Genomic DNA, 26,637 nt, shown 5'->3' with positions numbered 1-26,637 from the left:
GAACGCCGACCTGCTTACAGCGCCGGCCGTCTCCCGAGTGCTCCCTCCCCGTCTGTTACTGCTTGCCTCCGCCTTAGCTGCTTGGCCTAGCTGCAGAGCAAGCCGCTGGAGCCCCAACCCGACGCCCAGGAAGGATTATTGCAGTACCTGTCACCAGCTCGGCTAGCTGGTGAAACCACAGCTTTTCCTTGCTTTTCTTCGACTTTGGACGCCAGAGGAATCGATGTCCTTGAGGTGCTGCCGAATTGCAGGTAAGTCCGTTTCCAATTCGTCGCCACTGTTGTGTCCGTGTGTTAATAGAGACACTGAAGACAGGAGTTGGTTTCACAGGTGTTTACTGAACAAAGTCTGGAGGGGAACTAACTGATACAACCCAATATACAGGCTTATATAGCCCGAGTGGCCATTACCGGCATTACAGTACACAGGGGCTCTTAAAGACACATACACTACAATCTTAGCTGGAAATGAGCTAAACACAGAAGCCCAGAAATTCTGATGACCAACGGGGCAGACTTGAAGTGATGGGGAAGGAAATTGGGGCAGAACATGTTTCTTGCCACTTCCTTGCTGTATGAGGTGCTTCCGATGGAGGGGGTGAGTGCGTTTTCCGCCTCTCTCCCCACCCCCACATCCTGATATCAGTTTTGGGGTGGGGGGGGGTGGTTACGGGATTCTGAGCTCCCCTGGAAATCTCACCACTTAAGCCACCCATATAGCCTGCAGAAAGTATAACTGCTGGCAGCAGGCATATTTGATGAACAGGGCCATATTCAAAGAGCAGTCGGTCCCAGAGGCATCGAGGAAGCATTAGGACAGCATTTTTTAGCACTTCATTATCTTTAATTATTCTTTATCTCAGGGGGGTTGGAATACAAAGGGGTGGAAGTTACGTCACAGTTATATAAAGCTCTGGTGGGACCCCAGTTAGAGTACTGCGTTCAGTTCTGGGCACCGCACCTCAGGAAAGATATATTGGTCATTAGAATGATCCCGGGGCTAAAAGTGTAAAAGTATGAGGAATGGTTGCATAGAGTAGGCTTGTGTTCCTTTGACTATAGAAGATTAAGGGGTGATCCAATTGGGGTGTTTAAGATGATTAAAGGAGTTGCTAGGGTAGATAGAGAGAAACTATTTCCTCTGGTGGAGGAGTCCTGAACTCTTGTGCCCAAAAATCTGTTTCGGGTAGGTCAGTTGAAAATTTCAAAACTGAGATTGATAGATTTTTGTTAGATAAGGGTATGAAGGGTTACGAAGCCAAGGTCGATACATGGAATTAAGAAACAGATCAGCCATGATCTAATGGAATGGTGGAACAGGCTCAAGGGGCTGAATGGCCTACTCCTGTTCCTATGGTTATTTTGTCAGTTGTACTGGCTTGTGGACCCCACAGAAAGAGTAGCAAGGAGCCATGCCAACAGCCCTCAGATCCGTGGGGTGATCCCTGCAGTAGAGAGAGTACTGGCACCCACACCTAATATGGAAATGGCTCCATCCTGAGGATTTGAGAGGGGGTCATGGTGAGGCCAGACGGGCAGGAAGAAGCTCTGCCCAGTAGACCTCTGGTGGCACCAGTATGCTGCCAGAATTTCTAGGCTCAATTGTTTAGTTTACATTAATACTCACTTTCTCATTACGAATAATTATATATTTACATTGTTGTAGTATGTTTGCAGTCATAAACTGGAAGACTTGAATTTAATGGTGCTCTACTTCTCTGCTGCATTTGATACTATTGACCATGCCATGCTCACCCAGAATCTCTCCTCTGTTGTCCAGCTATGTGGGACTGCCATTGTATGAATCTTATTCCTATGTGTTCAAGTTCACCCAGCACTTCTCCAGCAATGGCTTCACTTCCTATCCATATAGTTATTTTCAGAAATAAAAACAGAAAATGCTGGAGAAACTCAGCAGGTCAGGCAGTATCTGTGAAGAGAGAAACAGAGTTAAGGTTTCAGGTCGATGACCTTTCATCAGAACTGGAAAAAAGCAGGAAATGGAACACATTTTTAAGCAAGTGTAGTGGCTGGGAAAGGGGGGAGGGGATGAAAGAACAAATGGGAAGGCCCATGATCGGATAAAAGGCAGGAGAGATTGAGAGACATTAAGAGATATTCAAGGCAAAAGGAGATGGTAATGGGACAGGTTAAGAAACAAAGGATGACTCTAGATGAAGTGTAAATTGCGTTGGCAGAATGGAAGACAGCTGCCATGTGGGAGAGAAGAACAGAACAAAAGTGGATAAAAAATATATATATGATAGGGGCCGGGGTTATGATCTGAAATTGTACTTCTTGCAATTTAGTATACTGTATTCACTGCTCACAATATGATGGTCTCTACATTGGGGAGACCAAATGCAGATTGGGTGACCGCTTTGCGGAACACCTCCGTTCAGTCCGTAAGGTGGACCCCGAGCTTCCGGTCGCCTGTCACTTTAATCCAATCCACTCCACTCCCACTCAGACCTCACCGTCCTCGGCCTCTTGCATTGTTCCACGGAAGCTCAGCGTAAGCTCGAGGAACAGCACCTCATCTTTCAATTAGGCACTTTACAGCCTTCTGGACTCAACATAGAGTTCAACAATTTCAGATCATAACCCCAGCCCCTATTAAAGGCAGCTGCTTCCTGCCTTTTTTTGTCGGTGACATTTTTGCACCACGCATTCTGAGAGAGAAAGAGAGACTTCTGGAGAGATTCAACGCTGTGTGAAGGAGTTTTGGGTACTAAGCAGCACTTTGCAGGTTCATTTTGATTTGACCTTCCTTGCATCGATTTAGAAGAGACTACGGTGGCTGCACTCTGAGCTCTTTCCCTGGGCCTGTCCATTGTTCTTTCCAGCAGAAGTGATGTACAGGTCTGTCCAGGCTGAGATTCAAGGCTGCAATGAGCAGGGTGTGGATGAAGAGCAAGATCGACCCCTTTAAGAACTGGCCGGCGCCAGTGTGTCTGTGTTCCATTGCTGACTGACATCACATGACCTTCACCAGCGCTCTGAGTTAACGCCTCACTCCTCAGCGTTAGCGCCTTAAGAGAGGTGTGTAGCGCCTGATTTAGCGCTCCAATCACTTCCAAGGGCGCTAGAAACCAAATTTGCAGTCGGAGGCAATAATTAACGGCAGGCGCTAATCTTCGCGCCCGGCTGATAATTGCGCCCCAAATGGGGCGATACTGAATTTCTCCCCCTAACTTTTAAAAAATGTTAGAGAGAGCAAAAGAAAGATTGGGGCTCGAACATGGGGAAAAGACAAACTTGAAATAAAGATGGGAAAACTTTTTAAAAATTGAAACTTTTTTTTAAGTTTCTTAAAAAATATATTTTTATTAAAATAGAAACATTTCACACTGCACAAAATTAAAATTAGTTTTCCACGCCCTTAATATTTGTTTAGCAGTTAATACGCTGTTAAAATCCCAGTTACACCTAAAAACCTCTTCCCTAGTCCTTTTCAGCACTCGAGGCTAAATACCATCTACTCCTGTGGATTTATTTGTTTTGAGCCAAGTTAAGACTTCCACCTCATTTATAGTGAAGTCACTGGTTATACTTGGAAAATCTTTATTTGGAGAGGGCATGTTGCTCATGCCTTCTCTTGTGAACACTTGGAAGTAGTAATTCAGAATATTTACTATTTTGTGCTTATCTTCAGTTTCAAGCCCACTTTCATCGTTTATGGGTTTTACCTCTTCTCTGACTGCCCCCTTACTATTGTGGTAGTTGATGCGCTATCAATTACTCATAAAAGACTGAGAGTTAAGAGAGTAACTAAAGGCTTTTATTAACAAAAGAATGAAGGTCTGCCTCGAGTGGTCGACCGGTCCAGAAATACAAAGGGCTGGGGAGCAGTCACATTAATACTAGGACTTGTGGGAGGAGTCAGCCGAGGCATGTCCAGGCATGTACACAGTGGAATACAAACAGTGGTTCACCACATTCACCCCTTGTTTAAAATTGAGTCCGGCGGGGTGAAGTGTATTAAAAGTTAGTGGATTGGAGTCTCTCCGGAGGTCTTGTCTGGCGCTGTGATCGGCGTGGCGACGGCAGGGGTAGTGGAGCTTCCGGCGTCGAGTCCTGCGTGGGCTGTGGCACAGGCGTGTCGTCCTCGTAGATGTCGAGCGGGTCGCGGGGCCCAGGCCTGCCGTCTGCTGGGGCTGGATATCGGATCGTGGGGGGGGGTGGTAGTGAGTAGTGGGTTACTGCGGCCCCCGAGGGTGCAAGGTCTCTTATGGAGACGGTGTCCTCCCGCCCGTCCGGGTATGCAATGTAAGCATACTGGGGGTTGGCGTGGAGGAGGTCGACCCTCTCGACCAGGGGGTCCGTTTTATGGGTCCTCACGTGCCTTCTCAGTAGGACCGGCTCTGGGGACGTCAGCCATGGCGGTAGCGATGTCCCCGATGTGGACTTCCTTGGGAAGACAAACATTTTCTCATGAGGGGTGGCGTTACTGGCAGTGCAGAGCAGTGACCGAATAGAGTGGAGTGCATCGGGGAGCACATCCTGCCAGCGGGAGGTTGGAAGGCCCCTAGACTTTAAGGCTAGCAGGGCGGCCTTCCAAACTGTCGCATTTTCTCTTTCCACCTGTCCGTTCCCCCGGGGGTTGTAACTGGTGGTCCTGCTTGTGGCAATACCCCTAGTTAGCAGGTACTGACGGAGTTCGCCGCTCATAAACGATGAGCCCCGGTCGCTATGGATATACCTGGGGAAACCGAACAGGGTGAAGAGGTCGTTCAGACATTTAATGACCGTGGCACTGGTCATGTCCGGGCAGGGGATGGCGAACGGGAAACGGGAGTACTCATCAATAATATTGAGGAAGTACACATTGCGGTCGGAGGAGGGGAGAGGCCCTTTAAAATCAACGCTCAGGCGCTCGAAGGGGCGAGTGGCTTTTATCAGGTGGGCCCTGTCTGGTCTATAAAAGTGCGGTTTGCACTCAGCGCAGACTTGGCAGTTCCTGGTCATGGTCCTGACCTCCTCAATAGAGTAAGGCAGGTTGCGGGCCTTGATGAAGTGGAAGAACCTGGTGACCCCCGGGTGGCAGAGGTCATTGTGGAGGGCCCGCAGTCTATCGATCTGCGCGCTGGCGCAGGTGCCACGCGATAGCGCATCCGGGGGTTCATTGAGCTTCCCGGGCCGGTACAAGATCTCGTAATTGTAGGTGGAAAGTTCGATTCTCCACCTCAAGATCTTGTCATTTTTGATTTTGCCCCTCTGCTTGTTGTTAAACATGAAAGCAACTGAACGTTGGTCAGTGAGCAGGGTAAATCGTTTTCCGGCCAGGTAGTGCCTCCAATGACGCACAGCCTCCACAATCGCCTGGGCCTCCTTCTCAACAGCGGAGTGTCTGGTCTCCGGGCCTTGGAGGGTTCGTGAAAAGAAGGCCACGGGTCTCCCCGCCTGATTGAGGGTAGCGGCCAGGGCAAAGTCGGACGCGTCGCTTTCCACCTGGAAGGGGATGGATTCGTCCACTGCGTGCATGGTGGCTTTGGCAATGTCTTCCTTGATACGGTGGAAGGCTAAGCGGGCCTCTGCCGTCAAGGGAAAAGAGGTGGACTTGATCAGCGGATGGGCCTTGTCCGCATAGTAGGGGACCCACTGGGCATAATAGGAGAAAAACCCTAGGCACCTCTTCAGGGCCTTGAGGCAGTGGGGCAGTGGGAGTTCCATAAAGGGACGCATCCGGTCGGGGTCGGGGCCGATGACTCCGTGTTCCACAACACAGCCAAGGATGGCGAGGCGGTTTGTGCGGAATATGCACTTCTCCTTGTTATATGTCAGGTTCAGGAGTTGGGCGGTGCGGAGGAATTTTTCGAGGTTTGCGTCATGGTCCTGCAAGTCACGGCCGCAGATGGTCACATTGTCCAGATATGGGAAGGTGGCCTGCAACGCATTTTGACCTACCATCCGGTCCATCTCCCTTTGGAAGACGGAGACCCCGTTGGTGACGCCAAAGGGAACCCTAAGGAAGTGGTAGAGGCGGCCGTTTGCCTCAAAGGCAGTATACTGGCAGTCCTCAGGGCGGATAGGGAGCTGGTGGTACGCTGATTTCAGGTCAATGGTCGAGAAGACGCGGTACTGCGCGATCTGGTTGACCATATCAGCTATGCGGGGGAATGGGTAGGCGTCCAGCAGGGTGTAGCGATTTATTGTCTGGCTGTAGTCGATGACCAGGCGCTGCTTCTCGCCGGTCTTAACGACCACAACCTGGGCTCGCCAGGGGCTGGTGCTGCCCTCAATAATCCCTTCCTTCAGGAGCCGCTCCACTTCGGTTTTAATGAAAACCCTGTCCCCGGCACTGTATCGCCTGCTCTTTGTGGCGATGGGCTTACAGTCGGGGGTGAGGTTAGCAAACAGTGGGGGGGGGGGTGACTCTGAGTGTGGAGAGGTTGCACCTGGTGCGCGGCGGGCAATTTGGGAGCTGCTGGCTGCGGACTGTGAGTGGGGGTAGGGGTCCACCGTACGCCATCGTAACACTTTTAAGGTGGCACTGAAAATCTAACCCCAGCAGGACGGCAGCGCAGAGGTCGGGCAGGACCAGAAGTTTAAAATGATCGTACACGGTCCCGTCTACTACGAGTGTCACTACGCAGTAGCCGCCGATGTCCGCCGACTGGGACTCGGAGGCCATAGAAATCCGCTGGTGCGCAGGCAGGACTGGGAGAGAGCAACGCCGCACCGTGTCGGGGTGGATGAAGCTCTCCGTGCTCCCAGAGTCAAAAAGGCAGATTGTATCGTGGCCATTTACCTTAATGTCCATTGTGGAACTGGCCAGCTGGTGCGGTCTCGCTTGGTCCAGTGTAACGGATGCCAGCGTAGGGGTCGGTGTGTCGCTGCGGGTATCAGATGAGGCGGTGTTGGGGGCCTGCTGCGTTCCGGCTGTCGTCCAAGATGGCGGCGTCCATGATCCCCATGTGGCTGGAGGTGTCCAAAATGGCTGCTGTACCGGTGGTTCGCACATGGCCGGGGAGGCCCAAGATGGCGGCCCGCATGGCCCACACGCGGCGCTGCTGGGGTTCGGGGTGGCTTTGGCCCTGCAGACGTTAGCGTAGTGTCCCTTCTTCCCGCAGCCCGAGCAGATCGCGTTTTTCGCCGGGCAGCGTGCTCTGGGGTGTTTTGCCTGGCCACAGAAGTAGCATTTCTGGCCTTGGGGCACTGCTGTCTGGCCTTGGGACACTGCTGCGGTAGTTGGGCCGTTGCTGGGGTGGCACGGCGCTATGAGGCGGTCCTACCATGTCCCAGGCTGTCATTCCCCGCGGCGTCCACGGTGCAGAGGAGTAGGCATCCATGCCCCGGTAGGCTGCATCCAATGATAGTGCGAGTTCAGAGGCCTTGTTGAGGTCGAGGTCACTCTGCTCCAACAGTCGCTGTCGGGTGTAATTGGATCTGTGGCCCGCTACAAAAGCGTCCCGGATAAGTTCCTCTGTGTACACGGCGGCCTTTACATCCTTACAACCACAGGCCCGGCCAAGCACAGACAGTGCCTGAAGGTATTCCACGGTCGATTCCCCAGGTTGTTGTTTACGACTCCCCAGAAGGTGCCTGGCGTACACTTCGTTCACTGGGCGCGTGTACTGGTCCTTGAGGAGCTTGATAGCGTCCGCGTACGAGGTCGCGTCTTGGATGACCGAGTACACTCGGTGGTTCACTTTGGAGGTCAGGACATCCAGTTTGTCCTCGTCCGATTTGATTGCTGCGGAGACGGTCAGGAATTTTTCGAAACACTTAAGCCAGTGAGTAAACTTGGTGGATGAGTCCGCCTCCCGATGATCTAAGTCCAGGCATGCTGGTGTGAGGATCTTCTCCATTATAAAAATGTTGTTAATAAAATTGATGCGCTATCAATTACTCATAAAAGACTGAGAGTTAAGAGAGTAACTAAAGGCTTTTATTAACAAAAGAATGAAGGTCTGCCTCGAGTGGTCGACCGGTCCAGAAATACAAAGGGCTGGGGAGCAGTCACCTTTATACTAGGACTTGTGGGAGGAGTCAGCCGAGGCATGTCCAGGCATGTACACAGTGGAATACAAACAGTGGTTTACCACAGTAGTGAAATCATTTTTTTACTGTTATGTTTTGCCTCAGCTGTTGAGCTTTTTTCCAAGTCTTTCTTTGACTCTCATCATCTTTTTAACAAGCTTTGGCAATTTCTTGTATTCATCCCAGTGGACCCCTTCTCCTTGTTCCCAGCAAGATTTGTACATGCTGACTTTATCTCACTTTTAATTTGTTTTGGCTGAGCATGTTGGTTTTTGGAATATATTTATCATGCATGCTCAGCATTATACCTTTAAAGGTGTTCCATTTGACTTCTACTGAAGTGTTGTTGAACAATCTCTAGTTTGCTCACTTACATATTTTGTCCAACTAATTCTAAAATTTCTGAGCTGTCTCTGCAAGCTTTAGTTTTCCCCTCATTTAATTGAATGTAGCCCTTTTAAAATTATGTACTGAGCTCCTGGTCTCGGATAATTTTGACTCCTAGATCTCTTTCTCTGCCCAATTGCAAATACATTGTCATTTCCTCACCCCACCCAGAGTCATTGCCTCCTCTTTCTACTAGAGGCCCCAATTTTCTGCATCCTCCACTCATTGCGATCGGGAGAGGGAGGGAAATGATCGTAGGGGTGCGGAGGGAGGCAATCAGGTTGGGGGGGGAGGTGATCGGGAGGGAGCGGGAAATGATTGTGAGGGATCCGAATGGGAGCCAGCAACGGATTTTGGCACTGCAGTGGAGCCTGGAGGAGCTCCTAGTCATCTTGGCTCCAAATTTTGGAAAGTAATTTGTAAACAAACTTACCTTTTTAGTGGTGGCCTCCAGCGGTCCCTTTAAGGAGCGCTGGTTAAATCACACGTAGACCATGTTTTGCTGAATGCAATTGGCCCGGTACCAGTTGCGTTCAGGGCAGACCAATATTGCGACGAGGGCCTCTAATGGGCGTTTGGCCACTTATTTGCATATGCAAAGGGACTAATGCCTATTTCAGGCATGGGACCAGGATGCCTCTTTTTCTGCTTTTACCAATATAGTGGGCAGTGGACTTTGCACACTCATGCTGCCCACTATATTGGCTACTTGGCACTCGTTTTGCACCTGAAAAATGTGCACAGCACCATTGTATTTCTATGACAATATTTTCTTTCAATAGCTAAAAAAAAAACACTTCCCTTAACTTTAATAGATTTCTTTCTAAAATATTATGCCTACAAATGAATGGTAGCTTTGCTCTGTGTGTAGCCTGACCTGGGAGCGCCTGATACCGGGACTGTGTGGGAAAAGTGTTAAAAATTGTTCCTTTCCCCAGGCCTTCCATCCATCATCTTGAGCATAAAACATAACCAAAATAATTTCAACTGTTGTTGAAAGATATAAGTAAGACAAAAGTGGTGCTATTGCTTTAAATTCTTTCTTCTCCCTGTGGCAATTGAAAATATTGCTGTGCCATAGTCTCTCATTACTGATCTTTGTTTTAAAAGATGGGTGGGAACTCATTAAAAATATATTCTTGCTTTACTGAAGCCTGTGTAGCAGGTGAAAATAAGTCCCAGGCTCATCTGTGCTACAGATGTGCAGGAATTTACATTAGTAACTTTTCTTCCTTCCCTTTTTTCGCCCACACATAGACAAATCCAGCAGCAGTGTAAACAAGCGCCAGAAACTCTACCAAGAATTCCTCAGTTCCATTGACCAAACAGGGGAGCTGCTGGGCTTGCTTGAGGAGGATGATGCTGATGAAGTCAAACAGGAGCGGCTGGAGGTGGGTGGAGCAGTTTTTGCTGACCACAGGGATTCAGTGTGCCAGAATTGGTCTGTTCACATTGATAAATTCTGATGTTGTGAAATTTGAGGTTTTACCAACATCTGTTTTCCTGACATTTTATCAGAGTAAAACGATTACATTGCGAATTGGACAAAGCATGTGTTTTCCCTGGCATCTTGCTTTCGCACTGCATTTTTTTCATCAAAACATGTAATAATATTTTACTGTGAGTTTTCCAGTTGGTCTGCACCTTAATAAAAACTTTCTGAAGTTAAAGCCATGTTCACAGAAGAAATTGCTTCCCTGACATCTTTGGGTCAAACTGCTGCTTGACCCCAGGAAGTTGGGAAAATAAACATCCAAGTGTGTTTTTTGTGTATGAACGTCCTTGAAAGTAGGAGTTTCCTGGCTTAGCTATTGATCATTATTTTAAAATGTGTTGATTGTGGCTGTGGAAGTTGCGGATAATTGAGGATTTGTTTTTCTTTCAGTGGCTATGCCCTTCACCTAGGTTCAGGCCTGAAGAAATGTGCTCTGGGAATATTGGGAGCTATTACTGCAATAAAGTTAGTTTGTTCAGGTAGCTGCAATCAAAAGCTCCTCTGTAGTCTGCTTGGATCCTGAGTGCTTTGGGTTTGTAAATCATGGTGGGGTATAGTTTATACCCATAATACTGTGCATCATATCAGACAGTACAACTTCGATTATCCAAATCCCCATTATCCTCGTACACGATTATCCTGTCACATTTATGCAGGGGTTTGTGTCACGATGAGAGAGCAGTGGGAGTCAGGGTCAGGAGACCTGCAGGGGTCAGTGGCAGGTCGGTGACCAGCATGGCTGGGTGTATTTATCTCATTCTAATTTGCAGCAATTCCATAAGTCTATCCTTGGCCTCTTCCAGCCTACCTCTGCAACCTCCTTCAGCCCTACATGGCAGCGTACACCTTCTGCCCTTCTCGTGCTTCTTTGCATCTTCTACCCCCCAACTGACTATGGTGTATGGTGGTAAAGCCTTCAACAGTTTGGGCCCTCGATGTTTTATGCACAGAAATGTTGTTTGATGCATTCCTTTCTTTATAGTTCTGTGATCCATTCTGTAATAAACTATATCTAAACTTCTCTACCTTGTTATTTTTCTCTCTACCTTCCAAATACTCCTCAAAATCTACTTCCTCAACCATGCATTTAGTCCCTAATTCTTCTTATGACTGCTCAGCACCTTTCTGAAGTGCCATGAGAAGCTTATTATGTTAAAGGAACTATGTAAATAAAAGTTGTTGTTTCTAGTGTAACTTCAGAGCTATTATTGACCTCAGAAACTCAGCCTGCTTGTAGAAGTGTTTGTTGTGGCAGTTGTACCCCTTGAAGGTGGGAGTAGGTGGGCTGCTGTTGAATTCAGGTAATTTGTTCTCAAATTCTAAAAATGAAACAGTCACAGTTTTGCTGCTCAACCCAGACACAACTTTTCATAGAAATCTTATTCCTTTCTTATGCTGGTGTTCCTCCTATTCCTGGTATATGTAAGTAACCTGGAATCACAGACTCACTGCCAGTTAGTTACATTTGTAGGTGATACCAAGCTGTTGACTCAGAAGAGGCAATCAAGATCTTATAAAGAGAGCTCTACAGGGTTTATATTTGGGCTGCTCAATGGCAAATGAAGTTCAATATAGATAAATGCAAAGGAAAAATGGAAATATATTATTTTAAAGAGATGCTTATACTCCATGGGTTGGATAGAACTGAGACAGTTGCTGTGGCAGGGGAAGGAATTGGTGACAAGGGAGCTGAATTTCCAGTTGGAACTAAAGACACTGGGGGAAAAATTTGGTTGCTTTGCGCCTCCCGTTAGCGCCCCAAGAGGGCTCTATCGGGGTGCCGAGCAACTGGCGCCCGGGCGCGTCGCCGCCAACGCCTCCCGCTGAAGGGTTAGCGGCGGCAGTAATTGTTAGTGTCCCGCGGTGCTGCGCCGCCGGCAATGACGTCATCGCCGTGCGCAGCACCCCGCTCACGATCTTCGGTAGCGCCCCCTGACTTACCGCCAGAAGCTATGTCCGACGGGGTCAGAGGGGCCTACCTGCGGCCGGGGCAGTGCTATTTAAAGGCAAGGTGCCGGGCGGCCATTTTTGTTGCTGGCCGCCTGCCAGCACCTGCCTCCGCTGCTGTCCCCGGCCTCCTTACCCCCCCCCCGTGGAGTGCCGGCTGCGCTCCATGAGCCCAGCACTTCCCTTGAGTGCCGGACACTTTTGCCGGCACTCCGATCCCCGGTGGCCCAGCTGGCTTGAGCTGCGCAAGGCCCCTCCCCTTTAAGAAGGGGAGGAAGGCCTGCAATACGGCGCTGCTGCACATAGCGCCGCGATATTCCCTCGCAGCGCCCCAAGAGGGAGGCAGGGCACTTCCAGTAGCGCCCCGCTTCCCTCTTGGGGCGCTACCACTCAATTTTGGCCGCGGGGGCACTAATTTTTCCAGGGCGCTAAAAGGTGAAGTTAGCACCCCAAAGGGGGTGTGACTCAATTTTTCCCCCAATGGCTTCAGTCTTCCCAAGTTTGAGCATGCTCCAAGGCTATATGTCAGAGAAGGAATCTGATGGAATAAAGGGAATCAGAAGAGATGATGGAGAAGCAGAGCTGGGTGTTATCTACTTACATGTGATAGCTGACCCCCTACCTCAAGTGATGTCACTAAGGAGCAGTAGATGAGGGAGTCAAGGATTGATTCTTGGACACTCGAGAGATGACGGTGTGGGGAAGGGATGAGATGTATTGCTGGAGGGTCACTGGCTGCTTTCGAACAGGTAGGAATGGAAGTGTGCTGGGCAGCCCCACAAAGCTGGATGAAGGAGAGAGTGTTGGAGGAGCATGGCGTAGTCAACTATGTGGAAAGGTGCTAGGAGAAGCAAGAGGATCACGGTCACAGGAGGTCACTCATATCTTTGGCTGTTTCAATGCTGTGAGCAGAGCAGAAACCAGACTGGAGGGATTCAAACAAGTAATTACAGGAGAGCTGAGCATGGAGCTAGGGATGACAACATGTGTAAAGACCTTGGAGAGGTAAGGGAGGTTGGAGATGAGGCAGTAATTGGCAAGGAATGTTTGAGGATGGGTTTTTTGAGCTGGGGCATGATAATCACAGGAGAGAGATAAAGGCCTAGAAATTGAGTGGGCTTAGCGCCCATTTTGCGGCGCTAGAGGGCATTGCGCTGGACTTACAGCCGGTTTTGAAATTGACTAGGGCCCAACATCGGCGTTACACCGGTAGGGCTGCGCCGGCACCGATGACGTCATCGGTGTGCGCAGCGTCCCGGTTGCCGTGGTGACGGGCCCCAGCGCCGAAATTCAGTTGCGGCCGCCTCGCCCGTGGCAGCCGCAACTAAGACTCTGGCAACAGAGTCTTGCACGACTTTGCGCCGGCGCATAACGGTGGAGCGGCGGCCGGCCGCTTTCCCGCCGGCCGCCTGCCCGCACCTCCCTCCCCGGACTCCCCCACCCCCCCCCCCGCGGAACAGATGCTTCTCGGCTGCGAGCCCGGCACTTCCCCGAGGTGCCGGGCTCATTTTTGTGGCGATTTAACCGGCCAGCAGGCGGGTGCAGGCAGCTCCTCCTTAACTGAAGGAGGAGGCCTGCACTTCCCGAGCCTGCCGCACCGCATCGGGCGCCGCAATGCGGCGCGTAGCGCCAGTTTTCAGGCGCAAACAGCCTTCAGTAGCGCCGGCAGCCGTTTGGGCGCGGCGCTACTGAATTTTTGGCGCGCACAGCGCGACTTAGCACCGGCGCTAAATTTCCGGCGTTAAGCCCCGGCGCAGCGCAAACTCAATTTCTAGGCCAAAGTGCCTACAAACCAATGATAATCAGCTAAAATGTGACCAAGAAGCAATTGAATGACCAGGAGTTGAGTCAGAAGGGAATTTTAGGTAAGATGAGGTGGGAGAGGATAAGGGGGAGATGGCAGAGAAGAGCTGCAGAGAGATGGGGATTCACAGCTCGAATGGGTAGAAGACTAGGGGTACAGAGGCTTGGAGGCAAGGGGAGAGGAAAGGAAGGATGCAGTGGAGGAAACCCATAGGTCGTCTTGATCATTGTGATGAGACACAAAGTGCAACCATCCTCTCAACTGCAAATATAGACAACATTTTCTGAGGAACGGCGTATGTTAGGCTAAGCTTCAGCATGAAGGCTGTGACTGATTTGGGCTGCATTACCATATCCATGCCCATTCCATGCACTGTCTCATCATGACTACTGATCTATATGACAGCAGACCCAATGGCAGCAATGAGAATTATTCAGCACTGTCGATGACTTTCTCCATGCAATTCTGAAGCCTGTCCAAGGCAGAAGAGAAAGTCTGTTGTACATTGCTACCATAAAAGTTTTGATCTCCAATCTAAGTATTTATGGGTAGATGCCACATCCAGCATTGGAGACTCTGGCATGGTGGAGGCAGTTGCTACAGATGTCCCTGGAGTTGCTACACATGCCATCATGGATTGCAGTGTTTCGATTCCATGCATCAATACAAAGGCAATGATTATAGTGAACTCCTCCCCACAACTTCTCATCCTCGGTGATTTCAACCTCCATCTCAATTCATCATGCTCTCTCTCCTCTGAGTTCATTAACCTCCTATCTTCCCTTAATCTCTCCCTCCATGTAAACTCCCCAACGCATATTCATGGCCACCCCCTCGACCTTGCCATCTCTCGTGGCCTCGCTATTCCCATCGTGCCAATTGCAGATAAGGCCATCTCTGACCATTTCCTCGTATCACTCTCCACCCACATCCCCCTTCCACGCCCCCCAACCCTACATCCTTTTGTATCCGCCCCTGGAAAAAGCTCTCTCCCAACTCTCTTACAACTGCACTTATGAAATCCCAACTGTCCAGCCTCTGGCCCTTCATTCACCATGACATTTCTGCAGCTACCGATCTGCTCAACCACACCCTCACCACTATCTTTGATGCCCCAGTCCCTACTGAAACAATTACCCTCTCTCACCCTGGCCGTTCCCCCTGGTGCGGCTATTATCTTCGCTCCCTTAAGTCCAGGGGACGCAGACTCGAACGGATATGGTGGACAACTGGTTTAGCCACTCACCCCCAGATCTAGCTGGACCACATAAAGCATTATCGGGCTCTGCTCTGCTCTGCCAAAATTGCCCACTATTCCAGAATAATTCTGGAATGCAAAAATAAACCCCGGCTCCTATTCTCTACTGCTAACTGTCTTCTTAAACCCCTCTTCCCGGTCTCCTCCACCCTCACCTCCGATAACAAGTGTGAGGAGCTCATGGAGTTCTTTGTCTCTAAGATTGAGACCATCAATTCAGCTGCCTCTAGCAGTTCCCTTCCTTCCCCTACTCCACTGGGCCAAACTTCCTCTAAGGTTCCTCCTTGTCCTAGCCCTGAACTCACAATCTTCTCCAGTTTCTCACCAATCTCCCCTCATAACCTCTCTGCACTCATCTTGTCCATGAGACCCACTTCCTGCTCCCTCGACCCTATTCCCACCAATCTGCTGACCACCCAACTTCCTTTATTGGCTCCCATGTTAGCTGATATTGTTAATGGTTCTCTCTCCTCAGGTACTGTCCCCCTCTCCCTCAAATCTGCCGTCATCACCCTTCTCCTCAAAAAAACAACCCTTGATCCCTCTGTCCTTGCAAACTACCACCTCATCTCCAACCTCCCTTTCCTCTCCAAAGTCCTTGAAGGTGTTGTCACCTCCAAAATCCGTGCCCATCTTTCCCGCAATTCCATGTTTGAATCCCTCCAATCAGGTTCCTGCCCTTGCCACAGTACCGAAGATAATTCTTTGAAATAAAAATGGAAAATGTACTTTTTAAATCAAAACTAAAACACTGCATAGATTTGCAGCAGCAATCTGGTGCACAAGCTTATAATGTACTTTGAATGTATTTGCATGCATTTTGTTTTTGTATGAATCAATATTAATGTAAATTTTGTGATTCTTTACTCCTGATGTGGAGGATCACTCGACGGGAGCGTGGCTCAGTCAATTGGCAGCAGACGGCATGGCATTCGCAGTTTAAGGCTGATTAAAATTAGTCAATACCAAAAATTAGCTGAGGCAACATTCCCCCGATTCCCCCGTCTATGTTCTTATTCAATGAGGCTTCATGCCAGGAGTGGTGCCTTGTAAAATGTACCTTCTCCCTCCCAAATGCATGGTGGGGGGGAGGCTTATAATATTGGTGAAGTTGAGCTTTAGAGTCAAACCAAGCACTTTATGATTTGCTTTAAAATACATTTGAATCAATTCAAGCATGTTGTAATACTTTAACAAAATCAAAGGCTGCTCATGGGCAGGAATTGTTTCCGTCCTTGTGCCATCAGCAATAAATTCAGACACAAAGGCCGAGATTTGGCAGGGGGTTAGCAAGCGGGATCGGTGGCGGGTCAGGTGGGAAAATGTTTTTTTTGACAGCGGGTTGGGAACACGCCGCAACGCGCCTTTCCCAATATCGGGTCTGTCAACGCTGAGCAGACCCGACCGGCAGCGGCAGGCAACCCAATTAAAATCATTACCATCTAGTTGACAGATACTTAACAGGCTTTTTTAACTTGCCTTTTGACTTTAACTGCATGACCATGGGAACCACACTGCTCCGGGACCACGTCTGTCAACCTGAGGTGGGAGTTCAGTGGCCATTGCTCCAGCTGATTACTTGAAATGTACAGTAAAAGCTCCCACCTGACAGATCATCACTTTCCTCAGCCACAAGCTGTTTCTCAGACCATTTCCAGCACAGATTCTGCAGGCTTTCCACTTTCCATCCAGTATCGTCTCATTGGAAGAACTCTCTCACCATTGACGATGCTTCTGTCATCTCTACTTCATCTGCCATCTATTCCATCAACATGGGTGCCCTTTATACTGTCTCACCTTGGTCCTCAGAATCCAACCACGATCAGCCCCAACACCAGCAGCACCAGGCACACCAGCAGCACCAACAACAACACCAACCTTCTCTGCAATCACCTGATGCTTCACAGAACAGAGGGCATCAGCACCCGAGCACATTGCTGCTTGGAGGCCAGGGATGGCCTCACCATGGCCAGCTTTACTTCACTTGACCCTGTACACCCTGGCTGATACATAATATGCCAGGTTGGCACCACCCCACACCAACACCATAAAGCATCCCTACAATGCCTAAGCCATTCCTTTCACACTCACCACCATTGTGGGGGGTACCGTTATGTCTCACCATTCACTGCAACTCACTAAGCCACTTCCAAAGGTGCACACAAATCTGTCCAAGAATGCAAAATGTTGAAAATAAAGGTTTCAAGGTTTGGCACCACATTAACAGAAACTTTACATGAACATTGGATAAAACACCCAAGTGCCTACCCTTGTGTATTGTTAGTATGATTGCACTAGGATGAGGGCGAGTGTGAGGGTTGGCTAGTGAGAAGGGTATGTGATAATGTAGCTAGAGAGAGAGGGATGGGTGGAGTTGCAAGGTAAGTTGGTGTGATAAGGATGTGCAGGAGTAGGGTAGGGAAGGCAGAGTGATGGGGATATAATGAGAGGCACAGGAGGATGAAGGTGAGTGTGGCTTTGCAGTAACCTTTCTTGATCTAATTAGATCATTGAAAGGTTTGCGCCACTGCACCCAGGTCCTCCTGACGACATTCCTGCTTGTGGCCTCCTGTGCAATGTGCAACCAGGCTGCGGTGGTGTCCTGGGGAGGTCTCTTCCACCCATGGAAAGGAAAGAGGGACCTCCCTGCGTACTTTAACTTCCTCCATAAGCATATGGAGGGAGTTATGGGAGAACCTGGGTGCAGCCCTCTGCCTCCGTGCAGTGCTTGTCAGTGTTTGCAGCACTTCAGTGCTGTAGAACACTGACAGCACAAATGTCAAAGGTAAGGTGGCCATGGTCCCTTTAAGGAAACCAGCTCAAGACGCAACAGAATGACGTCACCAGACCCGCTCCTCCTAATTGGGCCGGGAAATGCGCTGGGCAGGCTTAATAGGCCCCATTAAGATAAGTTCATTTTCCAGAGCGAGTTGGAGCCAGCAGCGGGACCGTTACCTGCCACTGACATCGCCCGCCAAGGTAAGGAAAATCTCGGCCAAAGAGTTTGAAGCCGTAGTGGTGGCGAATAAGTAATTGCAGACAATGTATGCAAACTGTCTGCAGCCAGCAGAAAATCACTACTATGAACAACCTCCCACTGAGGTGGACAAACAAAAGTGGAGTGAGCATTAAATTCATATTTTCTTTTGATAGGTTAGGAAAATGATTTCAAAAGTCCAGTGTAGAAGTATGGTTTTAATGCCTAATAAATCTGAAAACATGAAAAAGGAAATAAAATAAATTAGGAGAAAAAATTCCAGTTGGAGTATCATGTGTTGAGTAAGTGGAGCGTGTTCTTTGTATTTTAAGCAAATAAGAACAACAAAGAAAGAAAGAAACAAGACTTACGTAGCGAGCATTTTGTGGCAGAGTGAAATCCCATCAAAAGAGGTCCCACTGCTACATATCTACTGTATCCTCTCACCTTTGGTCAACCAGCTCAATATTGGCAAGGCCAAACCTATACTGTTCAGGTCCTGCCAGGAAATTCACATCCTGATTCTGTCCCTGCAACTTCAATGTCCTGTTTAACCCTGAATGAGCTGCAGACCTAATATTCAGTCTATCACTAAGACCGCCTATTTCCAAAACATTGCACATGTCAATCCTTACCTCGCCATCACCGTTGCTGAAACTCTCATCCCTTCCAGCATTTTACTTAAAAATCCTCGTCCTTGTTTACAAATCCCTCCTTGGCTCACTGCACCCTGTCTTTATGAAATCCTCCAGCCTTATTTCGCAGCTTGATCTACTATGCATTTTGCTCCCCCCTCTACTCCACCATTGATAATACAGTGATAGACTATCACTCACCTGTAATCTTAAAATCGCTTCCTAAATTTCTCTTGCTACATCTCTCTCCACCTTCAAAAGTGCGCACAAAACCTGCTTCTTCAGCTATGCCTTCAGTCACCTCCTCCATCTCTCCCGTGGTGTCTAATCCTCCGTGAAGCATGTTGGAACATTTCAGTATTTTAAAGGCTTTGCAGGATTAAATCTCTCTTAAAGATTGTTTTTTTTAGCAACTCATTTAAAATGCTCAAAACTTTTACAGCACTGGTTAATCTCCTGCAGCATTGGTCATAGAGAAAAGGAGAATGTTGTGGGTTCAAGACCCACTCCAGAGACTTGAGCACATAATCCAGCCTGACACTTCTGTGCAGGGCTGAGGAAGTGCTGCTCTGTCGGGAGGTGTCGTCTTTCAGATGAGACATTAAACTGTGGCCCCCTCTGCCCTCTCCGGTAGAGGTAAAAGCCCCCATGGCACTATTTCGAAGAGGAGCAGGGAGTTCTCCCATTGTCCTGAACAATATTTATCACTCAATCAACATCACTGAAAAAAACAGATTATCTGGTCATGTATTTCATTGCTGTTTGTGGGACCTTGCTGATAACAAATGTGGAGTCTCATTCCTTCAAGTTTTAATTGTTGTTGGAGATTTAAAAAAAAATTAAATTAACATTTTTTATTTTTACTTTTTCTTTCTGTCTCCTCTCTCTCTCTCTCTCTGTTAATCCAATCTTTCCTACCCTCTCTTTATTTCTCTTTCTGTACCTGATTTGAAATTAAATTCACCAACTCTAACTTACACTTCCTTTCCAGTCCTTGTGTTGTTAATTTGACAATCTTTCAATCTGATTGGTTAAGGAGATATACAGTTGCTTTCCCTGTTCACTCAGATCCCAGCTGGCCCTGGCACTTCCAGCAACTTGCCACCCAAATTATCATGGAGATTAAATGGGCAAGGGCAAATTTAACTAACGGCGGGTGCCATTCGTTGACCAATTACAGAAAATGTTGGGCCATAATCTTTGTTATGTACAGGTGTACTTTCACCAATTAGATACCCTACTTCTATCATCCAAGCAAGCCTTGTGAGCCCTTGTAAGCAGTTTTACTATGCATTGAAATTTTTGTCAGTTTTAAACCACTACCCATGTATATTGAATGGCACCAATATTTCTTTGTGCTCAACTATCAAATAGCATGGTTGAAACATGCTCTATGCATGTCGCTTTACCCCTCTCCTTTCTATCCAGACATATCTATCAGCCTTTTGATATCTTGCTATTAGGGGCTTATAGCAATGTACTCACTCCATCCAAATGTGAATTGCAGCTTTGAATCTTAGCCCTGTGTTTAACTTTGTTTAAAGATTGTTTTCAGACAAATTTGTTGAGATCCTTTAACCCTTTTATGCTGTTGCAATAATTTTGCATCCAGCTTCAAAATAATGCAGCTAATTGCTTTTGTGTCCCAGAGAGCTGAGCGCCAAACTCGAATGATGGATTCATCCCAATACGCAGAGTACTGCGAGAGCCGCCAGCTGAGCTTTGGTGAGTACAGTCAGACCTTGGTAAACGTACATGGAATTTATTAAATTCCAATTAAACTACTACTCCCATTTTTTACATTGTATGTAAAATGATGCTGCTGCTCCTCTCTTCTCCTTGTCAGATGAAGTGCATGTATATACTCATATATTGGATGTGAAATTGATGTGATTGAGGAGGTTAAAGGACAGGTTCCGTATCTAAGCTCCTCCACCTCTCCACCACCCACTCCACTTCCCTCTTAAGATTTTGGTCACCCTTCCTAATATCGCCTCCTTTGACTTGGCATCCATTTATTTCTGATTACATCTCTGTGAAGCACCTTTTTCTACATTAAAGACACTATACAGAGAAAGTTGTTGTTGATTGTATTGCAAAATTGAGCAGGAATCTAGGGTTGAATGAGGTGGAGTAGGGGATTATAGTCAGTTACAATTGGGTGGGAGACAAGTCACTTCTACACAATTGCAGTGTGGTGGGAGACTGGTCACTGCAACATAAGTAAAGTGGGTAATGGGATGGAATACTGGTCACTGCATTACAAGTACAGCGGGCAGTTGCAGTACTCAACCTCCACTTTCTGCAGCAACAACAACAACTTGTATTTATATAGCGCCTTTAATGTAGTAAAACATCCCAAGGCGCTGTAAAGGAGTATTATAAGACAAAAGATTTGACACTGAGCCACATAAAGGAGAAGTTAGGGCAGGTGACCAAAAGCTTGGTCGAAGAGGTAGGTTTTAAGGAGCATCTTAAAGGAGGAAAGAGAGGTAGCGAGGTGGAGAGGTTTGGGGGGGAATTCCAGAGCTTCGGGCCTAGGCAACAGAAGGCACGGCCACCAATGGTTGAGCGATTATAATCGGGGATGCTCAAGAGCAAAGAATTAGAGGAGCGCAGATATCTCAGGGGGGTTGTGGGGCTGAAGGCGATTACAGAGATAGGGAGGGGCGAGGCCATGGAGGGATTTGAAAACAAGGATGAGAATTTTGAAATCGAGGCGTTGCTTAACCGGGAGCCAATGTAGATCAGCAAGCACAGGGGTAATGGCCGAATGTGGGAATTTCTTCTCTCAGGGGGTCGTGAACCTTTAGAATTCTTTACCCCAGAGGGCTGTGGAAGCTGAGTCATTGAATATGTTCACGGCTGAGATAGACAGATTTTTGAGCAACAGGGGAGTCAAGGGTTATGGGGATCGGGCAGGAAAGTGGAGTTGAGGCCAAAATCGGATCAACCATAATCTCATTAAATGGCGGAGCAGGTTCGAGGGGCCGAATGTCCTGCTCCTGCTCCTATTTCTTATGTTCTTAATTTGTCAGTAGAGTATTTTACAAATTAAATTGAGATTTTGAATGCACGCTCCCCACCATTATCTGACCATTAACATTAATGGTGGGACATATGTGCCCGAATTGCCTTTATGTGCTCCCAGTGGGTGAGGCTCCCTACCAGCATTTAATTTAGTAAAATTGGCTTTAATGGTAATTTGAAATGAACAGTATAATTTCATAGAAGATAATTGTAGGTCCTGTACATTAAATCAAGAGTGAAAGAGTTAACATCTTGCAGTCAGTAAAACTGTACAAACTCTGGACAATTGGCAACTAGTGCACAATGACTGATCACAAATAACTTCAGTACAAAAGGAATCTTTTCTTAACTAGCAGTGCATCTAGCTTTTAAAACTTCCTGCCGTGATGTCCATTCATTTCAGGCCAATTTGGCCACAGCTCCACATTCCAAGGCTAAATACTGTGTTCACATAATTAATGCTTATCGACATTTATAACTTAGTTACTGGAAGTGTTTATGAACTAGTACAATAACAGGTTGTAAATTTCAAAGCTTGCTCACTACCTCGAGATGTTGTTAATAGATGACTAAGAGCCCAGGTTAAAGGTCACAAACGATGAAGAAAGCAATTAAATCATGACAAAGTTGCACATGATTCCAACAAAGACAAAAACAGAATATCGTCATCATTTAAACAGCCCCTCTTTCTGTAGAGTCAAAGGTTTCAACAAATCTCTCAAAATCTCATTTTCAAAGTGACTTGTGAGGATAATTATTTTTGAATATCTGAAATCTGGTTCATTAGATATAGCATTTCAAATAACAAATTACACTGAACCACAACACTGCCATTCTGGTGCAAAACAATCTGCTGCTCCTTTACACTTGTATCATTTCTCTAGCAAATGCTGAGAAGTAAATTACATTTCTAAGTTAGTTATTGAGCTGTAAAATTGAGTGCTTTCTGCTCAGATCTGAAATGGTTGGTGACTATGTTTTGAACTAAAACTCCACCAAATGTCTTTATCCCTTCCTGCCTTTGAAGTGCAGCTGCTCTGACACAGTCATAGTCTGGGATTCATTCTCAGCAGAAAATCTCATTGTGGGGTGCTGATCGTGATCAGCAAAATATATATATAGGACACACCAAAGACGAGTGGTTTATGGAACGGGTGCAAATGAGTTACATTAAACACCAAACTAGCAGTTTATTCTCCATTTATCACCAATTCCTGACATTTACTCTATTTCTGCCACACGGATGATCAGTTTAAGTTGAGTGAAACGGACACAGTTACCAATGTTGGATTTAATTAGACTGCTGCACGACAAGCATGTGAGATTACCCAGATTTGTAAATAAGACAGTCAGTAGACATTTTAAAATGAACACATATCAAGAGTTGGTGATTTACGAAAAATAATTAAACCTCTCTTGAGGTGGCAATTTCTTTTTATTTAAAAAAGTTTCCATTGGTGGCCTGGTGAAGGCACAAATCGCTAGTCTGCGCCAAACTTGTTCCAGTTCAGGCCTTTTCTGAACTGTTTATTTCTATCAACAGCTCTGTCAGATTCTCTTTAAGCGAGCATTGCTGCTTGAAAACCTGGGCCCCGATATATAGTTGGGGGGGGGCATATAATAATACTACCAAGAAGGTGGCCCATCAAGTCTGTGCCGGCTCTTTCAAAGCGCAGTCCAGTTAGTCCCCCGCTCTTTCCCCATATCCTGGCAATTTTTTATCCTTCAAGTATTTCTCCAATTCCCTTTTGAAGGCTATTATTGAATCTGTATCCACCACCTTATCAGGCAGTGCATTCTAAATTCTAACCACTCGTTGTGTAATCAAGTTTTTCCTCATGTCACCTCTGGTTCTTTTGCCAGTCACCTTAAATCTGTGTCCTCTTGTTATCGACCCTTCAGCCATTGGAAACAGTTTCTCTTTATTTCCTCTGTCTAAACCCTTCATGATTTTAAACACCCCTATCAAATCTCCTCTTAGCCTTCTCTGCTTCAAGGAGAACAACCCCAAATTCTCCAGTCTATCTCGACTTAACTTACCGGCCATTCCTGCCTCCTTTTACCTGCTGGGATTCCCGAGCCCCGGGTAACCCGGCCAATGTTACTTATAAATTTTTTAAAACCCTGTTAAAGTGGAGTCACTCAGCCTCCTTAAAAGATTTCAATGACCAACCCGACTCCTGAGAGCAGACTGGTCACCTGCCCCCTGACCCACCTCTGTTTTAACCAGAAGTAGGTGGGTTGGGGTCGTGATTGAAATTTAATTTTTTTTTACTTCCCACCCGTCGTTTGGTGTTAAAATTACATTCCCCCTCCCCAACCCCCGGAATGTAAGTTTAGGATTTCGTAGCCCAGGGCTGGCAAGCAATGCTAAGTCTCCTATCAATCTAGAAAATGGAAAATATCGAACACTAGAAACACTTAATAAACGCTAAAGATGCTGATTGAATTTATTTACAATTAAATGATTTACAGAAGATATAGATGGATACTGTACAGCACAAGCAGTTATTTATTAGTGCAACTAAAAAGTCAGTTGTTCTCCAAGCTCTTTAAAGGATAAATTTATTAATAAAATGCAACTGCTACAGAGTTTGATCTTTTTTCATGCTTATTGATCACTGCCCCGAAACTATGGAACATTGAAAAGTTCTTGTGTTTTATATGTTTAATTCCTTTGAAGATCAAAAGAACATTAACAGAACCTTAAACCACAGTGTCGTGAAGATGATCCAATTGAATGTTAATGATTAAGTTGACAAAGATTGTCCATTTGAGCAATTTTCACACATCAGTATTGAGAGGGAATATGAGGTACATTTACGCCAAGCATTGATCCATTAATAAACTTCTTGTAAGCATCATCTTCCGATTAGGCACTTTACAGCCTTCCGGACTCAATATCGAGTTCAACAATTTCAAATCATAACCTCGGCCCCCATTACATTTTTACTTATATTTTTTAAACACACCTTTGTGAACACGCCCTCCCCCCTTTTTTCCTCTCCCACATGGCAGCTGTCTCCCATTCTGCCAGCACATTTCACACCTAATCTAGAGCCGTCTTTTGTCTCCACTAGTCCTATCACCATCTCATCTCGTTTTGAATACCTCTTAATGTCTCTTCACTTCTCTTTTGTTCTCTCCCAGCCCCCAAACTGGCCTTTTAATCTGTTTCATTGCCTGTGCTTTTTCAGTCTTGACAAAGGGTTTCAACCTGAAACGTTGACTCTATTTCTCTCTCCACGGATGTTGCCTGGCCTGCTGAGTTTTTCCAGCATTTTCTGTTGTTATTTTGGATTTCCAGCATCTGCAGTATTTTGCTATCGTTCTTGTAAGCAAACCTGGAAACATGCAAATATAGTAATTACAGAATGCACGATCTCACACTGATTAGGACAATTCATTACCTTTCAAAGAGCCTTAACTAATTCACAAGAGAATTTCGCGGCTACAATTCAAGCAACTAGTCTCTGTGCCCATTTTAACTTCCAGCAAAGGAAGTGAAATTAATCTTAGAACTGAGTTTCCAAAATTTTTATCAGATGCATATATCAAAATAAAGATGCTGAAGGATATGGATGAACAGAGAGTCCTGGGGTTTTAAATACATAATTTCCTGAAAGTGCTAGTGCAGGCAGATAAAGCCATAACAAAGGCCAGCAGCATTTCGGATTTTATAAATAGGGGCATAGAGTACAAGAGTAATGATGAATTTGTACAGCGATCAGTTAAGCCAGTTAGAGCACTGTGTGTGGTTTTGGGCGCCTCATTATAAAAAAACATTAAAGCAATAGAGTGTACAATGTCGATTCACCAGGATGATATCAGGGATGTGGAAACTACAGTTATGAGGAGGGACTTGCGATATTAGGACTATTTCTACTGGAGAAAAGGCTAAGTGGCAATTTTTTTTTAAATTCTGAAGGGTTTTGATTTGACTGCGTAGTGAAGGGCTATTTCCTCTGGTTGTGGAGTCAACGATAAGAGGTCATTAAGTGAGTGAGGAGAGGTTAGGAGACAATTCTTTTGTCAGAGTGTTGTTGACGAATGGAATGCTTTGCCACAAGGAGTGGTTGAGGCAGAAACTGTTGCATTTTTTAAGGGAAAATTGGGTAAAGTTTGCAAAGTAAGATGCAGGGCTTTGGAAGAGAGGAGTGGGATTCGTTTTAGATTGCCCTTGCTAAGTACCGGTACAGACAGAGTGGGACGAAAACTTCGATGGTTCTGACGTATACAAATCCAACAGTACAAGTATATTTTGTAATTCATATATTATATAAATAAACTATTTTAATCTATTAGGTACAGACCATCAAACAATTAAATTAATCTTTGTTGAGCATTCATCTTCCTTAAATTTTCTAGTTGAGAAAATCCTATCACTTGCACCGTCCACACTTAGAACGGGCAGCCAGCTATATTGGGCAGATGGAGCTAACCATTTGCCAGTACCATGGGAGTCAATTACAGAGGCGCCACTTGTAATGTATTAACTGCGATGACTTTTTTAACTGCGCTGACTTTTTTGGGCAGTTCAGTAAGTACTTACCTGTACTTACCCATTTAAAAGGCTCTGCTGATTTCAGCCAAAGTCAGATCTTCAAGCAGTTTCAATCAGCTTTTCGTACCTCGTTAAAGTACGATTATCTTAGTGATGAGATTCTGGATGCAACTGCTAACAAGTAGGAGAGGCAGTTGTTTGGTGAGAATTCCTGTTTTTAAAAAAATATGTTGGTTACTTCGTTTTGGTTTTACCGTCCACCACATATAGCGGACAAATCGCGTTAACACCAACACGGCCGCTCTAAGCAGTGGGGACAGTATCCCACTCTAATGTGCATATGATTTGGTGTAATTTGTCCTTCAAGAGGGAATCTTACCTGATTCTTTGATCATATAGGATTTTTTTGTTTATGCAAAGTATGCAGAATATGCTGGTTATTATGCTAAACATAATGGGCCAGAAATTCGCGGCCAAAGGCGTGAGTGCGCTCGGGGTACTCACGCATCTGGCCGTTGGAAATGCCGGCGTTCAGCATGAACAGCGCATGCGGGGAACGCCGGCATTTCCAGACCTCGAGCACGTGCGACTGCACAGGCAGCGCTTGCGCAGTGAACT

General features: G+C 46.6%; 1 protein-coding gene across 20 annotated transcripts in view; it reads left to right on the top strand.

Moving 5' to 3' along the window:
• Window positions 1-26,637, top strand: part of supt3h (SPT3 homolog, SAGA and STAGA complex component) — a 637,210-nt gene that overhangs the window by 477,213 nt on the left and 133,360 nt on the right. For all 20 annotated transcript variants that reach the window (XM_085997053.1, XM_085997051.1, XM_085997050.1 and 17 more), the window contains 2 exons: window positions 9,627-9,760; window positions 20,135-20,210. In XM_085997053.1, the coding sequence (XP_085853179.1) occupies window positions 9,627-9,760; window positions 20,135-20,210 (210 nt within the window). The remainder of the gene's footprint in view (window positions 1-9,626; window positions 9,761-20,134; window positions 20,211-26,637) is intronic.

The sequence above is a fragment of the Somniosus microcephalus genome, chromosome 9 (genome assembly GCF_052327205.1).
Source record: "Somniosus microcephalus isolate GS21.2 chromosome 9, FLI_Smic_1.0, whole genome shotgun sequence".
Lineage (NCBI taxonomy): Eukaryota > Metazoa > Chordata > Chondrichthyes > Squaliformes > Somniosidae > Somniosus > Somniosus microcephalus.
This window is presented reverse-complemented; position numbering and strand designations above follow the sequence as displayed.